The 22,686-nt window shown below is 43.4% G+C and overlaps 2 protein-coding genes across 2 annotated transcripts; one reads left to right on the top strand and one right to left on the bottom strand.

Moving 5' to 3' along the window:
• Positions 1–431: 431 nt before the first annotated feature.
• Positions 432–14,005, bottom strand: anapc2 (anaphase promoting complex subunit 2). Its single transcript, XM_085783487.1, has 14 exons — positions 13,679–14,005; positions 12,277–12,526; positions 10,576–10,903; positions 9,279–9,411; positions 8,415–8,676; positions 8,147–8,266; positions 7,640–7,757; positions 7,234–7,412; positions 6,757–6,898; positions 6,552–6,627; positions 4,884–5,087; positions 3,843–3,975; positions 1,838–2,079; positions 432–667 (listed from the first exon to the last, which is right to left on the bottom strand). The coding sequence occupies exons 1-14, from the start codon at positions 13,775–13,777 to the stop codon at positions 458–460; spliced, it is 2,496 nt and encodes an 831-aa protein (XP_085639613.1). The 5' UTR covers positions 13,778–14,005; the 3' UTR covers positions 432–457.
• Positions 14,006–15,071: 1,066 nt separating this feature from the next.
• rnf25 (ring finger protein 25) lies at positions 15,072–22,437 on the top strand. The gene is made up of 11 exons (XM_085783485.1): positions 15,072–15,171; positions 15,521–15,592; positions 16,444–16,540; positions 16,697–16,764; positions 16,860–16,929; positions 17,486–17,557; positions 17,854–18,000; positions 19,163–19,252; positions 19,342–19,479; positions 20,417–20,791; positions 21,750–22,437. The coding sequence occupies exons 1-11, from the start codon at positions 15,155–15,157 to the stop codon at positions 22,170–22,172; spliced, it is 1,569 nt and encodes a 522-aa protein (XP_085639611.1). The 5' UTR covers positions 15,072–15,154; the 3' UTR covers positions 22,173–22,437.
• The last annotated feature ends 249 nt before the right edge of the window (positions 22,438–22,686 follow it).

The raw sequence follows: 22,686 nt of genomic DNA, 5'->3' as shown, positions 1-22,686 counted from the left end.
TGCAGACACTGCTACAAGCGCTGCTCGTTCAGCTCAGAGGAAAACTGAAATAAGATGTGAGCAAAAAAAAACAAAAAAACTCTGGATGAAACAGCTCAAAGACACACGAGAGGTTTTATAATCATTTATCAGTCGGTTACGTCAATAACACACACAACGTAGCAGCGCTGACAATGTCTAGACAGAAGCTCAAGAAGAGTCTTGAAGTGCTTTTATTTTGAAAATCAAACTTTTCAGAGTAATAGCCTTCATAATATTGTATGGTATTCATTCCCACAGGAAAATCCAGTCTGAGAGGAGTTCATCTGAGTCTGTGAGAGTTTTTTCTTCAGAGTTTCTTCTCACCCAAAGGCAAAGGAGAAGAGGATTCTCATATTTCCCACAGCACTTAAACGCAGCATCACACTTGAACAGTTTGCCACCTCCTCCACCTCCTCCTCCTCCTCCTCCTCCCTGGTCAGTTGGCTTTGGGGAGTCTGTAGACGCCTGCAGAGACCATCAGCTGATGGTCCCTCACCTTCCTCTGCAGGAAGGCCTCCAGCTCGTTGACGTCCATCTCCGTAACAACGGGCCCCGTGGCGACGAACATCCGGAGCATAGAGTGGATCCGCTCCAGCGTCATGGTGTCGAGGTTGGTCAGCATGGCCTGGATGTAGGCCCAGAACAGCTGCAGGGACAGAGAGCCAGTGTTTTCAGAGGCGTCTTGGCATCCTGCTCACTGTTGTCGTATGTTTGACTCTGTGTGTGTGTGTGTGTGTGTGTGTGTGTGTGTGTGTGTGTGTGTGTGTGTGTGTGTTTGTGTGTGTCAGAGATGGACAGAGTACCCGACCCCAGTACTTGAGTAAGAGTACAAATACTACTGGTCAAAATTTACACCGCTAAGTAAAAGTAGCTCAGTCGACATGTTACTCGAGTAAGAGTAAAAAAGTACTTGCTTTTAAAGGTACTTAAGTATCCAAAAGTAAGCTACATGCTTTTAAATTTACTTTAAGTAAAAGTAACAGTAGGAGTAAATTTCTTATTTTTCACATCAATGAATTACTATATTTTTTTCTAAATGAATTTAAGGACCTTTTAACTCTTGTTTCTGAGAATGAACTCTTTGAAACCAGCTGCACTGATGTGCTGCTTTTAGGGGTCAGGGTTTCCTTCTTTGACAAACACAGCTTGTGTTCAATAGGATTTTAGAAAAAAAAAAAAGACTAGACTTTACACTTCAGGGATCCACCGATAAATTCTATGAACACTGGCAACCTCTTATATCGCATTTTGAGAATATGAATTGTACATCACTAGATTAAAATACGTATTTTTCTAACTGCTTTATGTATGTGCTCATGCTGATAATGTGATTTTGGATAAATGATTTATAATTCTTTTCTTTAATTCTTTTTTTTATACATATATATATATATACATTATTATTATTATTATGATTGCTATTATTATTATTACTTTATTTATTTATTTATTTTGTTTTGTTTTGTAAATTTGTTTGGTAGTTTTGTTTGTGGGGGAGACATCGGGAGGGATGGGAGGGGGAAAAACCCACTTATGAATTGTTGATTTGTAAGGTGAATTCTCTGAACCAAAGTGAAATAAATAAATAATTTAAAAAAAAGAGCAGACCTGAAAGTAACGAGTACTTTTCAGTAAAAGTAAAAATATCTGTGTCTTGGAAATGTATTCAAGTAGGAGTAATAAGTACCAAAGGAATCTAATACTCAAGTAAAGTACAAATCCTCTGGATATGTACTTAAGTACAGTACTCAAGTACATTTACTCCGTTACTGTCCACCACTGGTGTGTGTGTGTGTGTGTGTGTGTGTGTGTGCACCTGCAGCTTCTCCTCCCTCTGCTCCGACTGGGTGGTGGTGTTGGAGTCTCTCTCCTCGTCGCTGTCGATCAGCATCACTCCTCTCTCCATCTTCTCCTTGGACGAGCCCGTCTCCACCACGTAGTACCGCCCCCCCGCCTCCTCCCGCAGGACGCCCTGCTGCTGCCACAGCGCCAGCTTCCTGTGCACCAGCTCCTTCGGCGCGCCCAGCTTCATGCTCAGCTCCTCCAGCGTCCAAGAACCTGACCGAGAGAGTGAGTGAGTGAGTGAGTGAGTGAGTGAGTGAGTGAGTGAGCACACACACAAACGGACCACAAACGTTGGCTCGGACTGAAACACCTCAGGTCTGTTCTCACCGAATCAAAGTCGCCGACTACAGCACAAACACAAACACAGACTGGACTGAACCTGACTTCATGTCTGCAGGATCTTCTGTTCTCACATCTGTGCAGGAGCAATGACGACTGCAGAGCTAGTAGCTGGGTTTCCATTACAGGTTTTCACAAAATAAAAGCTAAATTTCAAAAAAGCGAATGAGCCGTAACTCTCGTACAGTCTAAAGGTCTCATGACTGTAACAGAAGGAACTGTTGTTTGGTTTTTCACAGGGACGTGTTATAGTGTGACACCGCCTGAGTTATTATCAGACTGAACCTCACACGCCTAAGTTTTATTAAAATAGCTCGGTTGGGTGGAAACGGTACAAGATGTGAAGAACAGACTTTCAACAGTGACAACATCCCATAACTTTCATAAAATCACGGCCCATGAGACACAGTTTTTAAAGGGATAGTTCAACATTTTTGGCAAATTGGCCCATTGCCATAATCCCTATAGTCAAAGCAGTTGGTTCGTTACCTTTAATTGTCGGTGCAAGCTGTTTTTACAACGGCGGAGCAGAGCCGTGAGCTGCTCAGAGCTACGCTACGGAGGCTCATGGGATTTCTTGGTTTCCCTTATCAAACTCATTAAATAAATACACAATCCAACAACTCCAAAACGCTCTGGTGGACAAGTTGTGACCTGCACATTCACCACGCTATGAGATAATAACAGAACGTTACCAGACAGAGTTGTTTTAGAGGTAAATTCATGCAAAACTGCTGATGTGCGTTTCCGTCGGGGACAGTTTTTCGTCAAGCAGTCTCTGCATTTGCCTCTAAAACAACTCTGTCTGGTAACGTTCTGTTATTATCTCATAGCGTGGTGAATGTGCAGGTCACAACTTGTCCACCAGAGCGTTTCGGAGTTGTTGGATTGTGTATTTGATGAGTTTGATGAGGGAAACCAAGAAATCCCATTAGCCTCCGTAGCGTAGCTCTGAGCAGCTCGCGGCTCTGCTCCGCCGTTCTAAAAACTGTGGCGATGTAGGGAGACGGAAAAAATTACCAACGGGATCAAACCTTATCAGACCTGGAGTGACGTATAAATGCCCCCCAAAAAAAGTTTACATTACACTTTTGCGATACACTTATCGACACGTGTGAAAAACCAACTCATGAGAGTGTAAAAATGTTTTGGTGATATATGAGAGGTTTTTTGGAATAGTAGTTGTTTCCATTATCTGTTTTTAATCGCGATATTTAGGTTTTGCGCATTTCTAGAGGTAATGGAAACACAACTAGTGTCTGAACTCATTCTTTAAATTTATAAAACATAATGATTTGTAGTTTTTTTCTAAACTCGGCTGTGTTCAGGAGGAAGAATCAAAGTCAACCACCACGATCCTTCATAGAGTTTACAGTGAAGAAGCCTCGGTGCAGTCGGCTGCTGGTGACTGTAACACAATAGACAATATCGTCATTATAAATCTAAATCAACATGTTCCATCTTAATCTCGTTAAGATGGAACGGGAACAGGAACTGGGAAACGAGGATTTCCCAGAACGCTTCCCAGGATCTTCACTTAACTTAACGATAAAATCAGATTCTGGGAAAAAAAGAAGAAAAAAAGAAAGAAAAAAAAAACGTGAGGCCGACTGGGAAACGAGAGATGAGGTCATTACTTTTTTCCTGGAAGTGCAGGATGATGGCGGCGTGGATGGGCGACACGGTGAGGTTGGTGAGGGTTCGATCCTCCAGCTCCACGTCCAGAGTCACGGAGCCGAGGTGCGGCTTCCAGCTCAGCGTCCGCATGGCCTGAAACACAGGAGCAAACAAACCTCAGCTCCAAATAAAACTCTATGGAATAATACAGAACGTGAATAACACATTGTCGGACTCATTTAAAGAGGCCTGGGGGAGAGAATTCGATAGGGAAATTTCAGATGAGATATGGGAGAATTGTATCAAAAATATTCATGGTAGCTCAATCAATGCAAGACATAATTTGATACAATTCAAGGTAGTACATAGACTACACTATTCTCCCTCCAGATTGCAGAAAATATTTCCAGATGTGTCATCCCAATGTATTAAGTGTCGAAGTGAAGAAGGGACACTATCCCACTTATTTTTGTCATGTCATAAGCTACAATCACTATGGGGCGGCTTGTTTGAGTTCTTCACTAAGGCCTTTAAACATCCATGTAACCCAGACCCATTCACCGTGTTGTTTGGGGTGGCCAATCCAGATAATGTGAAAAGTAGTTGTGAAGCTAAGGCTATTTCCCTTTCAACATTGTTAGCCAGAAAGCTAATTTTACAGTCTTGGCAATCTGAAAGTACTCCTACATTTGAAATGTGGTTGAGAGAACTGGGAAATGTATTACACTTGGAGAAAATCAGGTATATTATATCTGCCAAAGAGGAAATATTTTTTAAAGTCTGACAACCTTTTCTCGATTTAATGTCTAATAACTGAATTAGTGCTATTCTGCTGTTGTGCCATTTATTTTATACATACTATATGTCCTGTTTGTCTCATGTAAGAAGAAACTCTGTCAAAAGAATCTGTACTGTTCTGTTTAGCACGACCATCTCTTGTTAATGTGTATCTATTTTTCTGTTAAAAAAGCAATAAAAATAAATACACAAAAAAAAAACTCCTTCAGCTTCAGTTTTTTCTTGTGATTGTTGTGTGATGCTTCTCAGCAGGCGAGCGCCACCTTGAGCTTCTCGTAGCGGTGCGTGTAGGCCTCCATGGCCTGGCAGACGACCGGCGGCAGCTCCAGCTTCTCCTCCTTCAGCTGAGGCCAGAACTCGGAGGACAGGATGATGGACGACAGCGAGAGCGGCGGCTGCTCCTCCTCGCTCAGCCGCGACTCCTCCTCGCGAATGTTGCTGTTGATCCTGCGAGAGTCGGCCATGTCCTGGACCAGAGAGAGAGAGACTGTTACTTAGGGCCTTGGCGTGTGCGTTTATGGGCTTAGTCTTAGTGTGCAAGTGTGTCCCATTTCTCCAACGGCCAAATGTGCAGCAAGACGGCACCTAAGCGGTATTTGGCCAAGAATAAATCCCACAATGCACCAGCTGGTGAAGTCTGCCGTCACCGGGAGCCACAAGCCACGTTTGGGAAACTGGATAAATTTCAATAAAATGAATTTGACTTTCTATCTCTTAATCTTATATAACGTACTTTGTAGGATTAATTTACCTTTTCAACTGATCATTTTTACACAGGTCCATATCACACAGGTTTTACACAGGTCCATATCACACAGGTTTTACACAGGTCCATATCACAAGTCAAACAATATAAATAGTACAAAAATAAAAAGAAAGTACAAAAATACAAGAGGAGAGTGCATTTCATAAAACATTTTTGACCTGTTATCACATAATAAGAAATTTTCTCTATTGATTATAACTTATGTGAATATTTTTCATCACGCTCTGTTTAAAGAGACAACGAGGAGTTTGTATTTGGTTATAAAAGAGTCTCATATTAATGTGGATGAATCTACGTTACCCACTTGTTAATGGGTCCATTTTCGATAAATATATCGTTTTGTCTTTATAGTTATTTTGATATTATCGACTCGTCCAGCATTTCCTAGTTTCAGTTTCCTCATGGGAGTAACGCCGCCGCATCGCCGTTTAACTATGACGGTATCTGATCGTCTTTGAACCTCCGACTTTCGTTCTTGATCAATGAAAACATTCTTGGCAAATGTTTTCGCTTTCGTCCATCTTGCGCTGGTCCAAGAATTTCACCGTGCGCACGGAGGCTCATGGGAAATGTAGTGTGAAAACACTTTGCTTTCCAAAACTCCTCGTTGTCCCTTTAACCCTATGTGTTTTTCTTTTTTTTTTTTTCTTACGGAGTTGTGTTTACACATTTATGATTTGAATCTTATGCACAGAGACTTTTGGAGTAGATGAGACATGAGACTGTGATCCAGCTGCACTGTTTATTAAAAGTGTTGCTGTGTGTGTGTGTGTGGGAGTTGTGCTAGTGTGCACAATAGCACTCAGATGACAGGCTGCAGTTTGTCCCGATTGCTTCTAAATATCCCCGTGCACTTGGCCACTTCATACGTGCTGCACACTGTATGCAAATGTACGTTCCACCAGCAAAACGTCACCAAAGTGTGTGCGTGACCGTGAGCACTCAGCCAAGTGTGGAGAAATGGGAAAAGGCCCTGAGACGCATCACGGAGACAGTTTTATTGTTTCCTGTCCCTGTCCACAGAGGGAATCACAGATTTACAGTTGAATCCTATTTTATCTATTTTCTGTCGTAAACACAAGTGAAAGTCGGTTTCTTCTGGAGCTGGAAACCCGAGTCAGTGTTTTCAGATCAGTTGTGTCGGAGTGTGTGTGTGTGTGTTTACCTTCAGCATGACCTCACAGTAATGCATGTGAGACTCCCCGAACCGGAGCTTCAGCAGCTCCACGTTACGGATCTCCCTGCAAACACACAAACATGTCGAGGTTTCATAACAAACAGAAAAGTGTTGATTCAAATCTGAAAATCTAATAAAATCTATCAAGTTGAACCTTGGACATCAGCGTGTGTGTGTGTGTGTGCAGACGTACCTGGCGGTGTTGTAGTTGAGCTGGTGCAGCAGGCGGTCGGCGAGCACGGCTCTGTACTCGTCTATGAAGATGTCCTTGCTGCCGTAGATACTGACCAGCAGGCTGATGATGTCAGACGAGCGACGCTTCGAGCCCATTTTATCTGACAGACGTTCACAAGAGACACGTTAGTTTGTCAGAGCGTTGAACGCCACCTGCACATGGTCTTAATCTGAAGTTATTTGGGTTAATTATTTTGTATGCCCTACTGTACCTATCTACCTGGAAATTATTTGGTTTCATAATGGCATACATATTCAGAATAATGAAAACAATGATTAATTGCATGATTTTTTTTTATATTATGCACATCTATTTACTCAGATATCACAAATTTGAATTTTTTCTTTTTTTACCGAGAAGTCTGGAAAAAGTCTGGAATTTGGAAATTTCAAATGTGTAGGAACCCTGTGACACGCCCGTGATGCGTTCACTGACCTGGCACGGCGTCGGTGGGGTCTGGGGTCCAGTCCTCCGGGTGGTTTCCCTCCTCGTCGCTGTCCTGCATCTCCAGGGTGACGGGGTCTCCTCTCGACAGCTCCGACGCCAGGTCGGTGCAGCCCTCGGCGTCTCCGGTGAGACCGGCGACGATCTGTCTCACCGTGTCCTCACGCGTCCTTGAACGCACCACAGAGGATTAAAACAACGTCAGCTTTTTAGAGTGTGAGACTAGAAACCGTCTCTACTCGTCTGTTTAAGTGTTTTAGATTAAATTCTACACTTTTTATTTCATCTTTTATAGTCGTTCTCTTTGAATAATGATTTATTTATTATTGTTAAGGAGTTGTATGTCACTTTTTTTCTTTCTTTGAAGGCAAATAAAAAAAGAAAAAGAGACACTGACCTGAGGTATTTGCGGATGGGCTGGCAGGCGACCTGCAGGATGACCATGGACGGGTCCAGCTCTCTGAGCGCCTTGATGGCCGAGATGTAAACGGTGAGGATGTCGGACGTGTGAACTCCTGAGGACAGATGGAGACGCAGAGACAGAGATATATATTCCATAATTTATCTTCCTTTACTTTTTTTTCTCACTTTAAATCTGTATAATTGAGTTTATGTTCCATTTATTATTATTTTATCGTACTGCTTTATTCTACAACTTGTGATTATAAGTGTTAAGATAATGTGCAGCTGTAAAAAAGAAAAAAAATGTATATGAAGAGAAATGGATTTGTCATGTTACCATGGTGAAAAAATAAATAAAAATTAAGTTAAAAAAAAAAAAGATTCATTTTTTCTTTGATTTTTTCTTGAAAAAGTATTTTCCGGTCTTGAAAAAGGGGGGTCGTCTTATATTCGGGTCAATACGGTATCAAACGAGCTGTAAACTCTGCTGACTGGCGCTGACCTGGGTGCAGGAGACGACTCTCAAACGCTGCTTTTAACGAGGTGAGGAGCTGCTGCCTCTGATTGGTTCGTTCCAGGCAGAACTTCAGATCCTCGATGGCAGCTTTGGATTCTGGGAAATCTGAGAAACAGGAAACAAGGAAACCTCAAACTCAACATGTGGAAACAGAAACCTGACGAAGACATCTGTTCATTTACGTAGTGTGAGACAGGTTTTTAAGGATCCATAGAACCAGTCGAAACCGGTAATGAGCCGTTTCCTCTCTGACCTCTGATGATGCTGAATAACTCCTCGATCCGCATGTTGACGTAGATCCTGCAGAAGAACTGGTGCATGTGGCATCTCCACTGCTTCAGGATGGAGCTGGTGGGCTGGCCGCTCTGGCTGCTGGGAGCGCCGGGTGTGATGGGAATCATGGGAACGCTGGGAGCACTGGGAACGCTGGGAACGTTGGGAGCAGGTACAGGACCCTCCGAGTCCGTCTCACTGGCGAACACTTTGCTGAGCCAGCCCAGCACCAGCTCCAGCCACTGAGACACAAAAACAAACACACGATGAACCCGAGACCTCACAGCTAACGAGGAGATAAAACTTGATTAAAGGGATAGTTCAACATTTTGGTGAATTCTACTGTTGCCATAATCCCTATAGTCATAGCAGTAGGTTCATCACCTTTAATTTTCACCACGCTACGAGATAATCATGTATAATTATGTAACATTTACGACACATGAAGCAAATACTCTGAACTACTTGCACTTTTGAAATCCCTCCGCCCGTGTCTGAAATGTAGTTCTGGCTGCATTTGCCTCTAAAACAACTCTGTCTTGTAACGTTGCATGATTATTTCATAGTCTGGTGAATGTGCAGGCCACAACTTGTCCACCAGAGCGTTGTGGAGTTGTTGGATTGTGTATTTGATGAGTTTGGTGAGGGACAGGGGACCTGTACCGTTCACCTCCATTGTGTTCACTGAGCAACTCGCGTCTCTGCCCCGCAGATCTCAAAACAACATGCACCGATAATTAAAGGTGATGAACCTACTGCTACGACTATAGGGATTATGGCGATAGGAGAAGTTTGCCAAAATGTTGAACTATTCCTTTAAGTTTCACACATGTTGTTGTTTCACCTCCTGAAACTCCAGCAGGAAGGAGCACTCGTACTCGCCCCTGCAGTGCTGCTCCATCCGCTGCTCGATGAGCTTGTGCAGGATGGAGGTGACGGCCTCCGAGCTGACCCACTCCAGCAGCTGCAGCTTGGAACTGAAACCACAGAAAAGATAAAATAAATGATCAATTATTAAACTGCACAGATAATATACAAAGGCAAGAATAATTTACTCCCTAATAATATTCAAAAAATGTTCAAGGAAAGAGAGGGGAGATATGAGCTAAGACTTAAAACAACCAAGAATAAATACTACACGTGTATCTCTGTGGTGGGAGTAAAACTGTGGAATAGCTTGACAGAGGATCTCAAACAAAGCAAAAACATAACACAATTTAGAAATAGATTAAAACATAGTATGATAGAAAGCTATAAACAGGATTGATTAATTGGGTGTTGATTGCAACTGTAATGCTGTTAAATTATTTCTTTCTTTTATTTTTTGGCTACACTTGTTATTTATTGGATAATTATTTCTTTCTATGACTCTGAAACCATGAAGAGCTCTAATGGATTTACTGAAATAATGAATTAAAGGGTAGGCATTTATAAGCTGGATAGCTTCAGCCTTCACCTTTTCTATCTATTTATGAACTAGTTGACCTAATGATGGTATTATGGAAGGTTGACTGACTGTGATTGATGCTCAACTGTAAACAATTTTGTGTAAAAGATCGAATAAACTACTACTACTACTAGGGTTGCAAAATTCCGGGAATTTTCAAAGATGGAAACTTTCCATGGGAATTAACGAGAATATATGGGAATTAACAGGAAATAACGGGAATATATGGGAATAAAGCTGAAATTTACAAAATTGAAGGTCGGCTCTTAACGAGGAACTTAAATATAGTTGGGGAAAATTTCATTTTACTTTTTGATTGTTGTTGTTCAGTAAAAGAATTGATTGTTCATGCAAGAATTAAAACTTGATAAAGTTCTACTCACAAATAAATCTGTTGAAATGTCATGTTTTTTATTAATTGTATTATTTTGCATGGATGTCTGCTTATGACAAAACAAAATATTTACGTTTGGAAATGATACAGTTTGTTTAAATTACCCCCAATTTCCAGTTAATTCCCATGAATTCCCGATAATTCCCATAATTCCCATGGAAAGTTTCCAATTTGGAATATTTCCAAAATTCCCCAGCTTAACTTCCCATGGAAAGTTTCTGGAAATTTACTGGAAATGTTCCGCCCCTTTGCAACCCTAACTACTACTACTAAGATAAATGTTTGACTGCGTCCACTGACAGGATGTGGCTGAGCTCCTGCAGCTGCTCCAGAGCCTCCTGACACCAGCAGCGCTGAGCGGGAACGCCGCAGCCGGGACAGACGCCTCCCTCGGGAACGTCGGCGGCAGCGGCGTCGGCCCCGTCCTCCGTCTCCCCCTCCTGGTTCATGTAGACGGAGAACGTCCGGCTGTAGAACTCCAGCACGCGCTCCTGCAGGACGGGCGACGGCGAGAAGAGGAGCAGCGCCCGGATGATGGTGAAGGCTCGTTCCCGCAGGCCGCCGGGCCCCGGGCCGCGCAGACCGCCACGGCCCTCGTCCTGCCACGACCCCAACCGCTCCAGACCGTCTAGAGGAGGAGGAGGAGGAGGAGGAAGAGGAGGAAGAGGAGGAGGAGGAGGAGGAGGAGGAGGAAGAGGAGGAGGAGGAGGAGGAGGAGGAGGAGGAGGAAGGTTTGAGTGCTGCTGCTCACATTCACAGAAAACCAGTGATCCCATCAAAACCGATCCAGTCCAGGGGCCAGATTCACAAAACCTTCTTAAAAGAATAGTTCACCAAAAAATGACTCACCCTCACCGTGATGAATACTCCGGAGTAGTTTTTTATTCCTCAAAGTGCATCTGGAGACCCAGGAGGCCGGTTCGTAGTCCAACGAAAACTTTATATAAGAGTCAATAGGGCCAGACACAAAAATGTCCATAAAACTACACAAAAACCATTTAATATTCCTCCACACTGCTCGTCCACTGCAATCCAAGTGAATCCTGAAGGGATATAGTCCAGAGTTTACTCGAAACGACGTCATTTAGGACATTTTTACAGCCTAAACTGTCCTGTATTGAATTTGCTTGGGGTGCACTCTCAGGTTCACACTGTAAAAATGTCCTAAATGACGTTGTTTCCAGTAAACTCTGGACTATATCCCTTCAGGACACTTGGATTGCAGCAGACGAGCAGTGTGGAGGAATATTAAATGGTTTTTGTGTAGTTTTATGGACGTTTTTGTGTCAGTCCCTATATTAATCTCATATAAAGTTTTCGTTGGACTACGAACCGGCCTCCCGGGTCTCCAGATGAACTTTGAGGAATAAAAAAACTACTCCAGAGTATTCATCAGCATCAGCAGTCAACAATGACTGAATTTCATTTTTTGGTGAACTATTCCTTTAAGAATAAATTGTATTCTTGAAATCAAAGTTCTCAAATTTCTTCTTTACTTTTTTCTTAACTTTAAGACAACCTTGACCTGTCTTAAAATTCCTACAGTGAATAGGTGAGCTTCTAATATCACCTTTTTCAACAAATTTTCGACAAGTTTAAACTAAGTAGGTCATAGTCACTTCGGCCCACCCTCTTGTCTTATTTTACGCTGTTATTCCCATATTATTCTTTTTCCCCAGTAGTAATTTTTTTTCGTACATTAATTTTCATCCATCATAACCTCAAGCTCCTGCCTTGAAAGGTTTCTGCATCTCTTTTTGTCCTTCTCCATGTTATATGGATGTCATGTCATATATGTTGTTTGTTGGCGTGTGCAATGCAGTGACGTATTTTAAGAAGTTCTTATGTAGGAAAAATAAGAAATTCGTAAGAAACGACTGATCTTAAGAAAATATTGAGGAATTGCACAAGAACTTTCTTGTGATCTTCTTAACTTTAGATCTTAAGACATTTCTTAAGGTCTTTCTATAGAACATATTGGTGGATCCGGTCTCTACTTGCCCAGAAACGGTGCCAGTCGGTCCAGCAGCGTCCTGAAGGCGGTGAGCAGGACCCAGGCCCGGCCCCGCTCCTCCAGCTCGTTCTCCGGCTGTTTGAGTCCGGACCAGAACTCAGGAACCACGGAGGAGGACAGACTCATCTGCAGCGTCTCCAGCAGCCAGCCGCCCAGCAGCGGGCCCAGACCCTGACCACACAGCAGGGCCAGGGAGTCGAACAGGGTCCGGTCCGCCACCGCCGAGCCAGGAGACACCTGGACACGGACAGAGTAGAGAGAAGAGACTCAGGACGACTGGTCGATCTGACCTTAAAACATCTGATTCACTGCTGCACTCAGAACAGAAGTATTTATTCATTTATTATTCTTACTACTGTTATTTGAATCTTTCTTAATATGGTGCTGCTAAACATGGATACTCTCTTTCATGCACTTTAATACGTTTTATTGTATTCTCATCAATGTTTCAAGGGGAAATGTTTTGTAGGCTACTTGTGTTTCTTTTTAGATGATTGTGGGCCTATATCTGGGGTCAGTGTCCTTCTTATCTTATTTTAAGTTTTATGTACTTATTATTTACCTATGTTTGTTTCACAGTCCTGTGAATCTCTCGCATATATTATATTATTAACAGGGACAGCGGCTGTTGGTGGTTTGTGTAAAGACAGAAGTAAAGAGCTGGTAGTGACAGAAAATAATCAAAAATCAGAGTTCCCACTCTTTTCTTTAAATCATTTTCCAGGACTTTTCCAGCTGCTACAGTCTGACAGACATGTAATCACACCATAACACCAACACATCCTAATACATCAGGCTTTGGAGAAGTTTTTTCCACAGTTGTAGATTATTTTGGACATTTAACCAGTTTGTTTCTGTTTATTCTTCTCTCTCATTCTCTCTGCCAGAAGTCTGTATAGAGATGTGCAATCAATGGCTTTAACTCATCTATGAAATAATCTCTTACATGCTTAGAAATAAAGACAAATGTATCACAGAACAACGCAAAAACATGTTGTATTTGTTTGTTTTTTTAAACCACATCCAACACAGCTCTATGTAAACTATCTATCTGTCACTCAGCAGAGGAGACAATAGTCGCTGGTTTTCAAGTTTTCACTCAAGCTTTTCCTGGACATTTGACAACCATATTCCAGGTTTTCCAGGAAATACACTGAGCTGAATTTAGCCGAACAACCGGACTAAGTGGTGATTTGTCTTGGTCACATCCCACTGACTATTGATCAACAACACAAGTCAGTTTATATTAAATAGTTTAACATCTGAATGAGACTCTGCAGCAGCGGCGGCGGCTCCCTCCGTGCTGCCTTCACGGTCCTCCGGCTGCTACAAACACACACACACATAGAGAAACGTGTTGGCTGATAAATAAACATCTAAACCTCTCACCAGAGCTGCGGTGACAGTTTCCCAGGCATCAGCGACCCCGTGTTGAGACGAAGATCCGGAGATTTCGACCGAGTCCGATTCCATCACAGTTTCCTCCATTTTCTCGCTCTTTCCTCAGAGACAACGCGACTTTAATAACATTTAATCTACAGACACGTTGTTGTGTTATAACGTCGCACGCGTCTGTGTACACGCAGACATTGTGCTGTATTAATGTTTAAACTAATAATAAGCTCGTGTCATATTTTTTTTTGTTGTGAACATGAAATAACGTTTGCGTATCGCGGGTTTACTTCTACTTCTTCGTGGGTTTCGTCTTCTTCTTCCGATTAGTTGTGGGGAAAAACCGGAAAACAGATGCTCAGACGCGCCCTCCACCGTTGGCGGTGCAGGTAGTTTTATTTTGAAAATCCACCGGAAGTCTTTACAACAGGTATGACGTTAGCTTGACTGACCTGTTTGTTGCCCTCTAGTGGTCACAGCGACGAACTGCAAGACCCCGTTTATATCCATGGTAACGGTTTCATACGCTATCCGTGTAACATTACTAGCATAATTATGACAACGGTAGCGGTAGATATTCGACTACTAAGTTATTTTTTAACAGCCGCTGTCTAGCATTTACCAATGAAAAGTGCCAGTCTGTGTATTTATAACCATTAATGTTATGCCCTCTAGTGGTCATAATAAGCAACTACAATTCCATGCTAAAATCGTAAAGCTAGCGATGTTAAGTGTAGCACTACTTCCGGTTTCAAAATCCAATGTAAAACGTTACAGCGTCACCGTGCAATCACAAATTTTGGCCACAGTGGACACTCATAATAATGAACATTAACGAGTAAAAAGTTACTAAATCTACAAAAAAACTGTCCTGTTAGCGTTGTTAGAGTTGTTCCGCTGGAGATAAGTCTGCCTTCTGGTGGCCATAGTGTGTAATTACAACTGCTCTGAACTACCGTCAATCGGACATTTACCCTGTGTGTAGTATTTACTTCCGGTCAAAGCACCAAAATAAAACTTTTGCAAACGATGTAATTACGCACTGTGACCACAAGACTTGGGATAACTACGACCTAATATTTAGAATTCATTGTCTTTCCTCCTTTTACAGTATAACTTTAAATTTACAGTTTATTTTATTTTATTTATTTATTTTTTACTACAGGACAGTCGACATTCATGATGACCGTTATCGCCGCAGCAAGTAGGCCTACACCTTCCGGTAAAGACTTTCAAAATAAACTATCAATTTGAGCGTAACCGTAGTTACGCGATTTGTATACGGGAATACGGAGGTTACGCTCCGCGGAAGGAGTAAATAAATAACCGGATTCAGGTCGTGGTGCGTTTACGTGCTTTTCTTAAGCGTGGTTGGTTGGTTGGTTGGTTGGTTGGTTGGTTGGTTGGGTGAATCGGGATAACGACGCTTCTCTGGAGCCGGGGACACCCAGCGGCTCTCACAGAAACACCATCATGGCAGCGGAGTGCGAGTGAGTTTGTTTTGACAGCCAGCATGTCTCAATAACACCACACTGTTCATTTAACCTGCTGTTAATCCGCTCGGTGTCTGTCACGGTACTTCATCCCAAATCTGATGTTTTAAAAAAGAAAAAGAAAAGAAAAGAAAGAAAAATAAGTGTGGGGTTGGTCAGAGCTGCTGCTGCTGCACAGTGTCCGAGCTAACATGCTAACGCTAAGTTAGCTCGCTCCCGGTGTGAGCTCGGTAAATAACTGTGAATAAATACACAGACAGACAGACAGACAGACAGACAGGTGCAAGGTTTAACTGCTGCGGGTTTCTCCTCCTTTTCTCCTCCTTTTCTCCTCCTTTCTCCGCAGCGTCCAGTCTGAGATCGAGGTGCTAGAGTCCATCTACCTGGACGAGCTGCAGGCGGACCGGAGAGAGGACGGGTGAGACAAGCTGCTGTTATCTGCCTTTTCAGCGTTTTTACACCTGGTAACATGTCTCACACACAGACACAGAGACTCCCATCTTGTTTATGTAGAGTTACAGACTGTGACAGGGAACAGACTGAGCTTTTACTACCTGTTCCCTACAGAGGCTCCACTGTGTCAACAAAAAATACCTGCAAAACAAATGATAGAAGCTGATATTGAGAGATATTATATCCTGTATCAGAGCCTGGTACCTGTCATCACAGTTTCACCTCAGTTAATTTCACATGTTTTAATGGAAACCAAAGATTCAATAAATATTATATGAGTGCTCCTTCTCATAAGAGAAAGACTAATAATATATTTAGCTATAATACTCACAAGGCACAACTAATGTTAAAATTCCCATGTTTTGCATTCTATGCTATGCTATAAAACAGTTTTCTTGTGTGTAACAACATCTATTGCACGTCTGCCCGCCCTGGGTGAGGGATCCCTCCTCACCCTGAGGTTTTCCTATTTTTCCCTGTTAAAAGGGTTTTCCATGGAGTTTTACCTCAGTCGATGTGAGGGTCTAAGGGCAGAGGATGTTGTTATGATGCCACGTAAAGCCCTTTGAGACAAACTGTGTGTAAAAATGGGCTATAGAAATAAAATTGCCTTGCCTTACCAATGACCATAATTTAAGCAATAATTGTCAAAAAAAAAAATGTGTACAATGTGTCTCTTTGTTGGACCTTGTTGATGCTGTTTTTGCAGCGTCGGCCTTGTTGACGTCTGACTTTACTTCGGCCCTCAGAGGTTTCTCCTTGTATTTTTGGTTATGTGTATTGTTGCTAAAGCAGCTGCTGCTCTCTGTCCTGCAGGAGCTGGGAGGTGAGTCTGGTCCTGTACCCGTCCACAGGAGAGGACTCTGTCTCCCAGTTCGTCCGACTCACCCTGACTCTGACCCTCGATCAGCAGGTACCTGTCTCTGTCTCTGTGACCTTTGACCTTTGACCTGTGGTGTTGGTCCAGGCCCAGGTTCTAATTGAGGAACACGAAAGAAACTAAATGCAAAGTGTTTGTTATTGTTAACACTGATCAATATAAGTGAAGAGTCTCTGTCTCTGTCTCTAGTACCCGTCGTCTTCTCCGGCCATCTCCATCCACAACCCCCGCGGACTCTCTGATGACAAACTCAGCAGGTGATGAACTGAAGCTGTCGGCTCCGTGTGTGTGTGTGTGTGTTTTATATAACCAGTGTGAAGCATTATAATCACATGCATCCTCTCTGTCCCAGTGTCCAAAAGTGTCTTCAGGTGGAGGCTCAGTCCTGTCTGGGCTCACCGGTGTTGTATCAGCTCATCGAGGTCATTACACTGTTTTATTCTTCATATTATTTAATAGAATATGTAGATGATCGTCTGTGGAGTTAATGTTAATGATACCAAGACATGATGTTGTGGTAACCCTTTAATTTACAGGCTGTTATTATGTGATAATGTCAAAAAATAGCCAAGAAATAATAAGTAATTGCATCATAATGTCTAGAAATAGTCTAAATTTCATAGTAATGCCAAGAAATGGAGGCAAGAAATAACGATTGATTGTAATTGACAACTGCAAGGACTTGGTGGAGTAAAATTCTGGCCTTTCCCAAAAAATTCAAAGCATAAAAAGCACGTGTAATCTTTTACCTTCATCAAAAACATGATATTACTATGAAATTGACCGTTATTTCTAGGCCATTTCTTGACATTATGACACAATTAATTGTTATTTCTAGGCCATTTCTTGACATTATGACACAATCAATTGTTATTTCTAGGCTATTTCTTCACATTATCACATAATTAACAGCCTGTAAATTAAAGGGTTACCGATGTTGTTTGCATTAACCGTCCTCCATCTTTATTTCTTCTCCAGAAAGCTAAAGAAATCTTGACTGAAAGCAACATTCCTCATGGAAACTGTGTCATTTGCCTTTATGGCTTCAAGGTGAGCTGTCGGTCGGTTGCAGTGTCCACACGCACCCGGTGAAACCAACCCCGGCCGAAAACCCCACCCTGGACTCCGGTTTCAAAAAACCACGGTTTCAGGGGTCCAAAAGCGCGGTTGCGTGTGGACAGGACATACAACCGGGAACATATGTTCACGGTTTCAAAAATACCCGGGCTCGTGTGGACAAGGCCACAGTGTCCTCGTGCTGTTCAGTGAAGTGAAATGAAAAGTGCTTTAATGTCTCTTGTCTTTAATAATGATCACACATATTCCTCTGCTGTGTGTGTGGTCAGGAAGGGGAGACGTTCACCAAGACGAGCTGCTACCACTACTTCCACTCCCACTGCCTCGGCCGCTACGCCAGCCACTCGGAGAGGGAGCTGCGGCAGAGGGAGAAGGAGCTGGAGGAGGACAAGACCAGAGAGAGAGCCGACTGTCAGGTTTGAGTTTGAGCTGCTGCTGCTGCTGCCGTGGTCACTCTGGCTGTCTTTACACTACATGGTTCAAGTGGCCCAATTCCGATTTTTTCCTCTCAAGTGGCTCAGATCGGATGTGTAACATGAACATGCAAACGGGACAAATACGCATGGAATCGGATATTGTCAGATTAATTTATATGAGAATCGAAGGCAAATGAGGGAGTGTGAAAAAAGAGAGCGTGTTAGAGAAACACCAGATTTCACGTTCGCCTACCGGAAAAAACTGAAACGAGCCAATTAGAAATCAAGAGAGGAAAAACAAACAATGTACACATACAGTACGTGTCCAAGAGGCTTTGTCTCGTCCTCGCTACGTGAGCGACGGAGGATCAGACGGTGGCACAACCGTCACTGTCAGCTGATCATCTCACAGCAGCTCCGCTCCACGCAGCCACTTCACTAACTTTATTTTGTAAGGACAGACGTTCACTTTGTAAACAGTGACGTGTTGGATATAAACTCTCAGCACAAGACTTCCTGTCGTTTATAATTATTATTTATAATCTCCCATCTTTAAAAAAGTTCACTGGCTTATTTCCTCTTACTTATTTTTTATTTAAGGAGGACAATGCACATTAATGGACATAATAAAATGTAAAAGTGCCAGTGTTAGCCAACGGCTAGTTTCCGACTGTAGTCCTCCTGGCAAGGTGTTAAAAGCCATTAAAATAAACACAAAGACATAACAACAGAATTCATAAAACAGGAAAAACGCACATGTATCCAACAGAAACCAACAGACAAAAAAAACTACAAAGAGAGACAATTAACATGACGCTACTATGACAAAAGAAAAAACAAAAAAAGACTGTTTATGGATGGATAAGATGGATGAAGATGCAACAATGCAAGACCAGGACAGGGTTTCTTGATGGAGTTGTGCTAGGATGGATTGAGAACACAACGAAACGAAAATAGCAGGTTCAGCAGGTTGTTTCACGCAGGCAAAGCAGGTGTAAATGCAGATATCAGATCTGGGTCACTTCTGATAGAACATGTAAATAGATAGTTTAAAAAATCGGATATAAGCAACAAATCGGAATTGGGCATCGAGGCCTGTAGCGTAATGACAGCCTCTGTGTCGCTGAGAAACATAGAGTCCTGACTCTGAGTCTTCCCACAGGAGCTGACCGTGGTGTGTCCCGTGTGTCGAGAGCCGCTGGCGTACGACGTCGATCTGCTCCTGACGTCCCCGGCGCCACAGCTGCCCGAGGTGACACCAGCTCCGACCCACTGTTTGAACATCTCCAGCTGTTTCTGGAAAATAAAATGTGTGTGTTTTGTTTTGTGTGTGTCTCTCAGCTGGACGAAGCAGCGATCGGCTCAGAGTTTCAGCGCAAGTGGATTGAACTCCAGAAGCTTCTGGAGAGACAAAGGTCAAAAGGAGGAATCATCGACCCGGAGGAGGAATCGAACCGTTTCCTCATCCACATCAACGAGGTGAGGACGAATCAGCTGGACACATGTCAGCAGTGTAACATGATGTCTGTCCATGTCCGAAGCCTCGATATAACACTCTATCACCAGACAACTTCATAAGAACCCACACATTCATTTTAAAGGCAGCGCTCATTTTATTGTCAGTTTAATATTACTAAACAATATTTTATTTCAGAAATGTCACATGCCTTTTTAATGAGGCTACACAATCTTCTTTTTATTTCTCCAACTACAAATCAGTGTTAAAGGGATACTTCAACATTTTGGCAAATTGGCCCATTGCCATAATCCCTATAGTCATAGCACGTTACCTTTAATTGTCGGTGCAAGCTATTTTTAGAATGGCGGAGCAGAGCCGTGAGCTGCTCAGAGCTACGCTACGGAGGCTGATGGGATTTCTTGGTTTCCCTCATCAAACTCATCAAATACACAATCCAACAACTCCAAAACGCTCTGGTGGACAAGTTGTGACCTGCACATTCACCACGCTATGAGATAATAACAGAACGTTAGTAGACAGAGTTGTTTTAGAGGGAAATACAGAGACTGCTTGATGAAAAACTGCTCCTGACGGGAACGTGCATCAGCGGTTTTGCATGAATCTCTGTCTGGTAACGTTCTGTTATTATCTCATATCGTGGTGAATGTGCAGGTCACAACTTGTCCACCAGAGCGTTTTGGAGTTGTTGGATTGTGTATTTGATGAGTTTGATGAGGGAAACCAAGATATCCCATGAGCCTCCGTAGAGTAGCTCTGAGCAGCTCACGGCTCTGCTCCGCCGTTCTAAAAATAGCTTGCACCGACAATTAAAGGAAACGAACCTACTGCTATGACTATAGGGATTATGGCAATGGCCCAATTTGCCAAAATGTTGAACTATTGAACTATCCCTTTAATGTTTAATAAAAACATTTAAATTGATTCGTGCTTCCACAGCCTCCATCTGTCGCTGAGAACGGAAACCTGGACGCAGACCCGTCCCCCGGCCCCCAGGTGTCCTCGGCCTCTAACGCGTCCCCTGATGACGGCGGCTTGAGGACGGAGCCGTCTGTTCCCCCCGGACTGTCCCACTGCAGAGGAGGTCAGGGCCCGAGGCGTCATCAGCACCAGGCGAGGGGGGGGCCGAGGAGGGGGGGCCGGTCCAGACCCCATCACGGCAGAGCGGCGGCGGGCCCCGTCGCCGAGCAACTGGACAAACTGTCTCTGTCCTCAGACTGGCCGCACTGGACTGAAGGGCCGGTCAGAGCTCAGCGGACGACCCTCGACCCTCAGATGCACCACGTCGTCAACGCTGAAAAGCTGAGGAATAATGTAAATACCAAGCCACTTGATTATTATGAGTACTGGTGCTGAATACAGTAATGGTCTTGACTACAACACAAGTCGAAACTGTGGACGAGCTGATGAGAGTTGATATTTCACTGTTAAAGTTTGGCTGATTAGAGGATTGATGGATGTAATAATCCACAATAATCTAAGATTTAGCAGGATAAATAACAGTAGTGTTGTTTACTGTTGCAAATGTAGAGTTAAAGTCTGAATGAAGTTTGTCTCCAAACTGCATCTGTGGTGTAAACTGCTCTTAGGGGGACACTACAGATGAATAGTGTAAACATTTTAACTAACAGACATCACCATGAAACTTCCCAAGTTTCTCCAAGAGTACCCGTATGCAGGGACATGGGCGCCGCCATTAGCCCAGATCCAGACCGGAAGTCACGACCGGAAGTTGCTCTTCTTCATGTGTATAATTTCTATGTAGATAAAAAAAATAACTCAGTAACTCAATGGTCCATAATAAAATATTGTTTTCCAGCGGATATCTTAGTTACAACATGATTGAGCTATAAAATATTTTTTTGCATGGATCGTTTATTAAGTTATTGAGTTATTTAAAAAACGCTGTTAACGGCTAACGGCTAGCGCCGCTCCTGCTGACAGCAGACCAGGAGAGAGAGAGAGATGAAATGTCGTTGGTGGGTGCTTTGGTTAGGGTTAGGCAATGAAGAAAGGAGTTGGTTAAGTTTAGTAAAAAGAGCAGGTAGAGGCTAGACAGGCCAGAGAGAGAGGGGGGTTCTTAGAATAACATAGAAATAATATACACGAAGAAGAGCAACTTCCGGTCGTGACTTCCGGTATGGATCTGGGCTAATGGCGGCGCCCATGTCCCTGCACACAGGTCCCTCTCAGTTTTTCACTTACATTAAGGCAAATATTTTTTGTATTACAAGTTTTAATTGTCAAATTTTTTGTTTAAATGTGAGCTCAGCAGACGACCCTCGACCCTCAGATGCACGTCGCCGACGCTGAAAAGTGCGAGGTGAAGCCGCCGCGCAGGGACGTCGTCCACCACCACGCAGAGTCGGCTCTGGAGACCGAGTGCCAAAACGACACCGCCGCCGCCACCGACTCTGCAGGCGGCCGAGGTCATCGGGGAAGGAGGAGGGGCCCTCACCGCCCCGCAGCGCACGGCGGCGGCAGCGGCGGCGGCCCTGGATCCTCACGATACCACTGGGACGGGCGACCGTCGAGAAGCAGAGGAGGCGGGGGCAACAGCATGTACAGCAGAGGAGGCGGGGGCAACAGCATGTACAGCAGAGGGGGCGGGGGCAACAGGGGACACGGACGCGGCTACCAGCAGAAGGCGGCGGCGGCGGCGGAGAGGGAGAGAGGACGAGAGGAGGTGCTATGACAAAGGGCAACAGGAGGGCCGATGAACAAACGTGTGTGTGCCTCCATCATGAGTTTACATAGATTAAAGCCCTGCAGCAGCAGAAATGACATTCGCTCTAGTGTCCTCACCTCCTGCACATCGCCACCGCCGCCGCCGCCGCCATCGCCCCGGTCTCTGATTCGTCCTCTCATGCACACCGATATCAGACACCGATGGTTGTTGTTTTTTGTTGTGATGCAATATGACCTGAAAGAACCACAAATTAAATTTCCTCTGGACGTCAGCGTGTTTTCATTTCATGTCCGTCTGTGATATTATTTACATAAGCATCACTGACTTTTGAAAATATTTTGACAATAACGATGTAATTCGAAGCCACCGGACAAGGAAATGTTGTATTTTATTACATTTATCTGACAGATCTGGTTATATTTTCTAAATATAAATAACAACTTTGCAACTGCTTTGGGTCCAGACCATCAGGGCTACATTTTAAGGCTCTTATGTTAGTGTCCATTTGTCAAATTATTAT

This window comes from Trachurus japonicus, chromosome 8, assembly GCF_045865225.1.
Source record: "Trachurus japonicus isolate A0001 chromosome 8, Traja_1.0".
NCBI classification, from domain to species: Eukaryota; Metazoa; Chordata; class Actinopteri; order Carangiformes; family Carangidae; genus Trachurus; species Trachurus japonicus.
The sequence above is the reverse complement of the archived record's forward strand: the minus strand, read 5'-3'. Positions and strand labels throughout refer to the sequence as shown.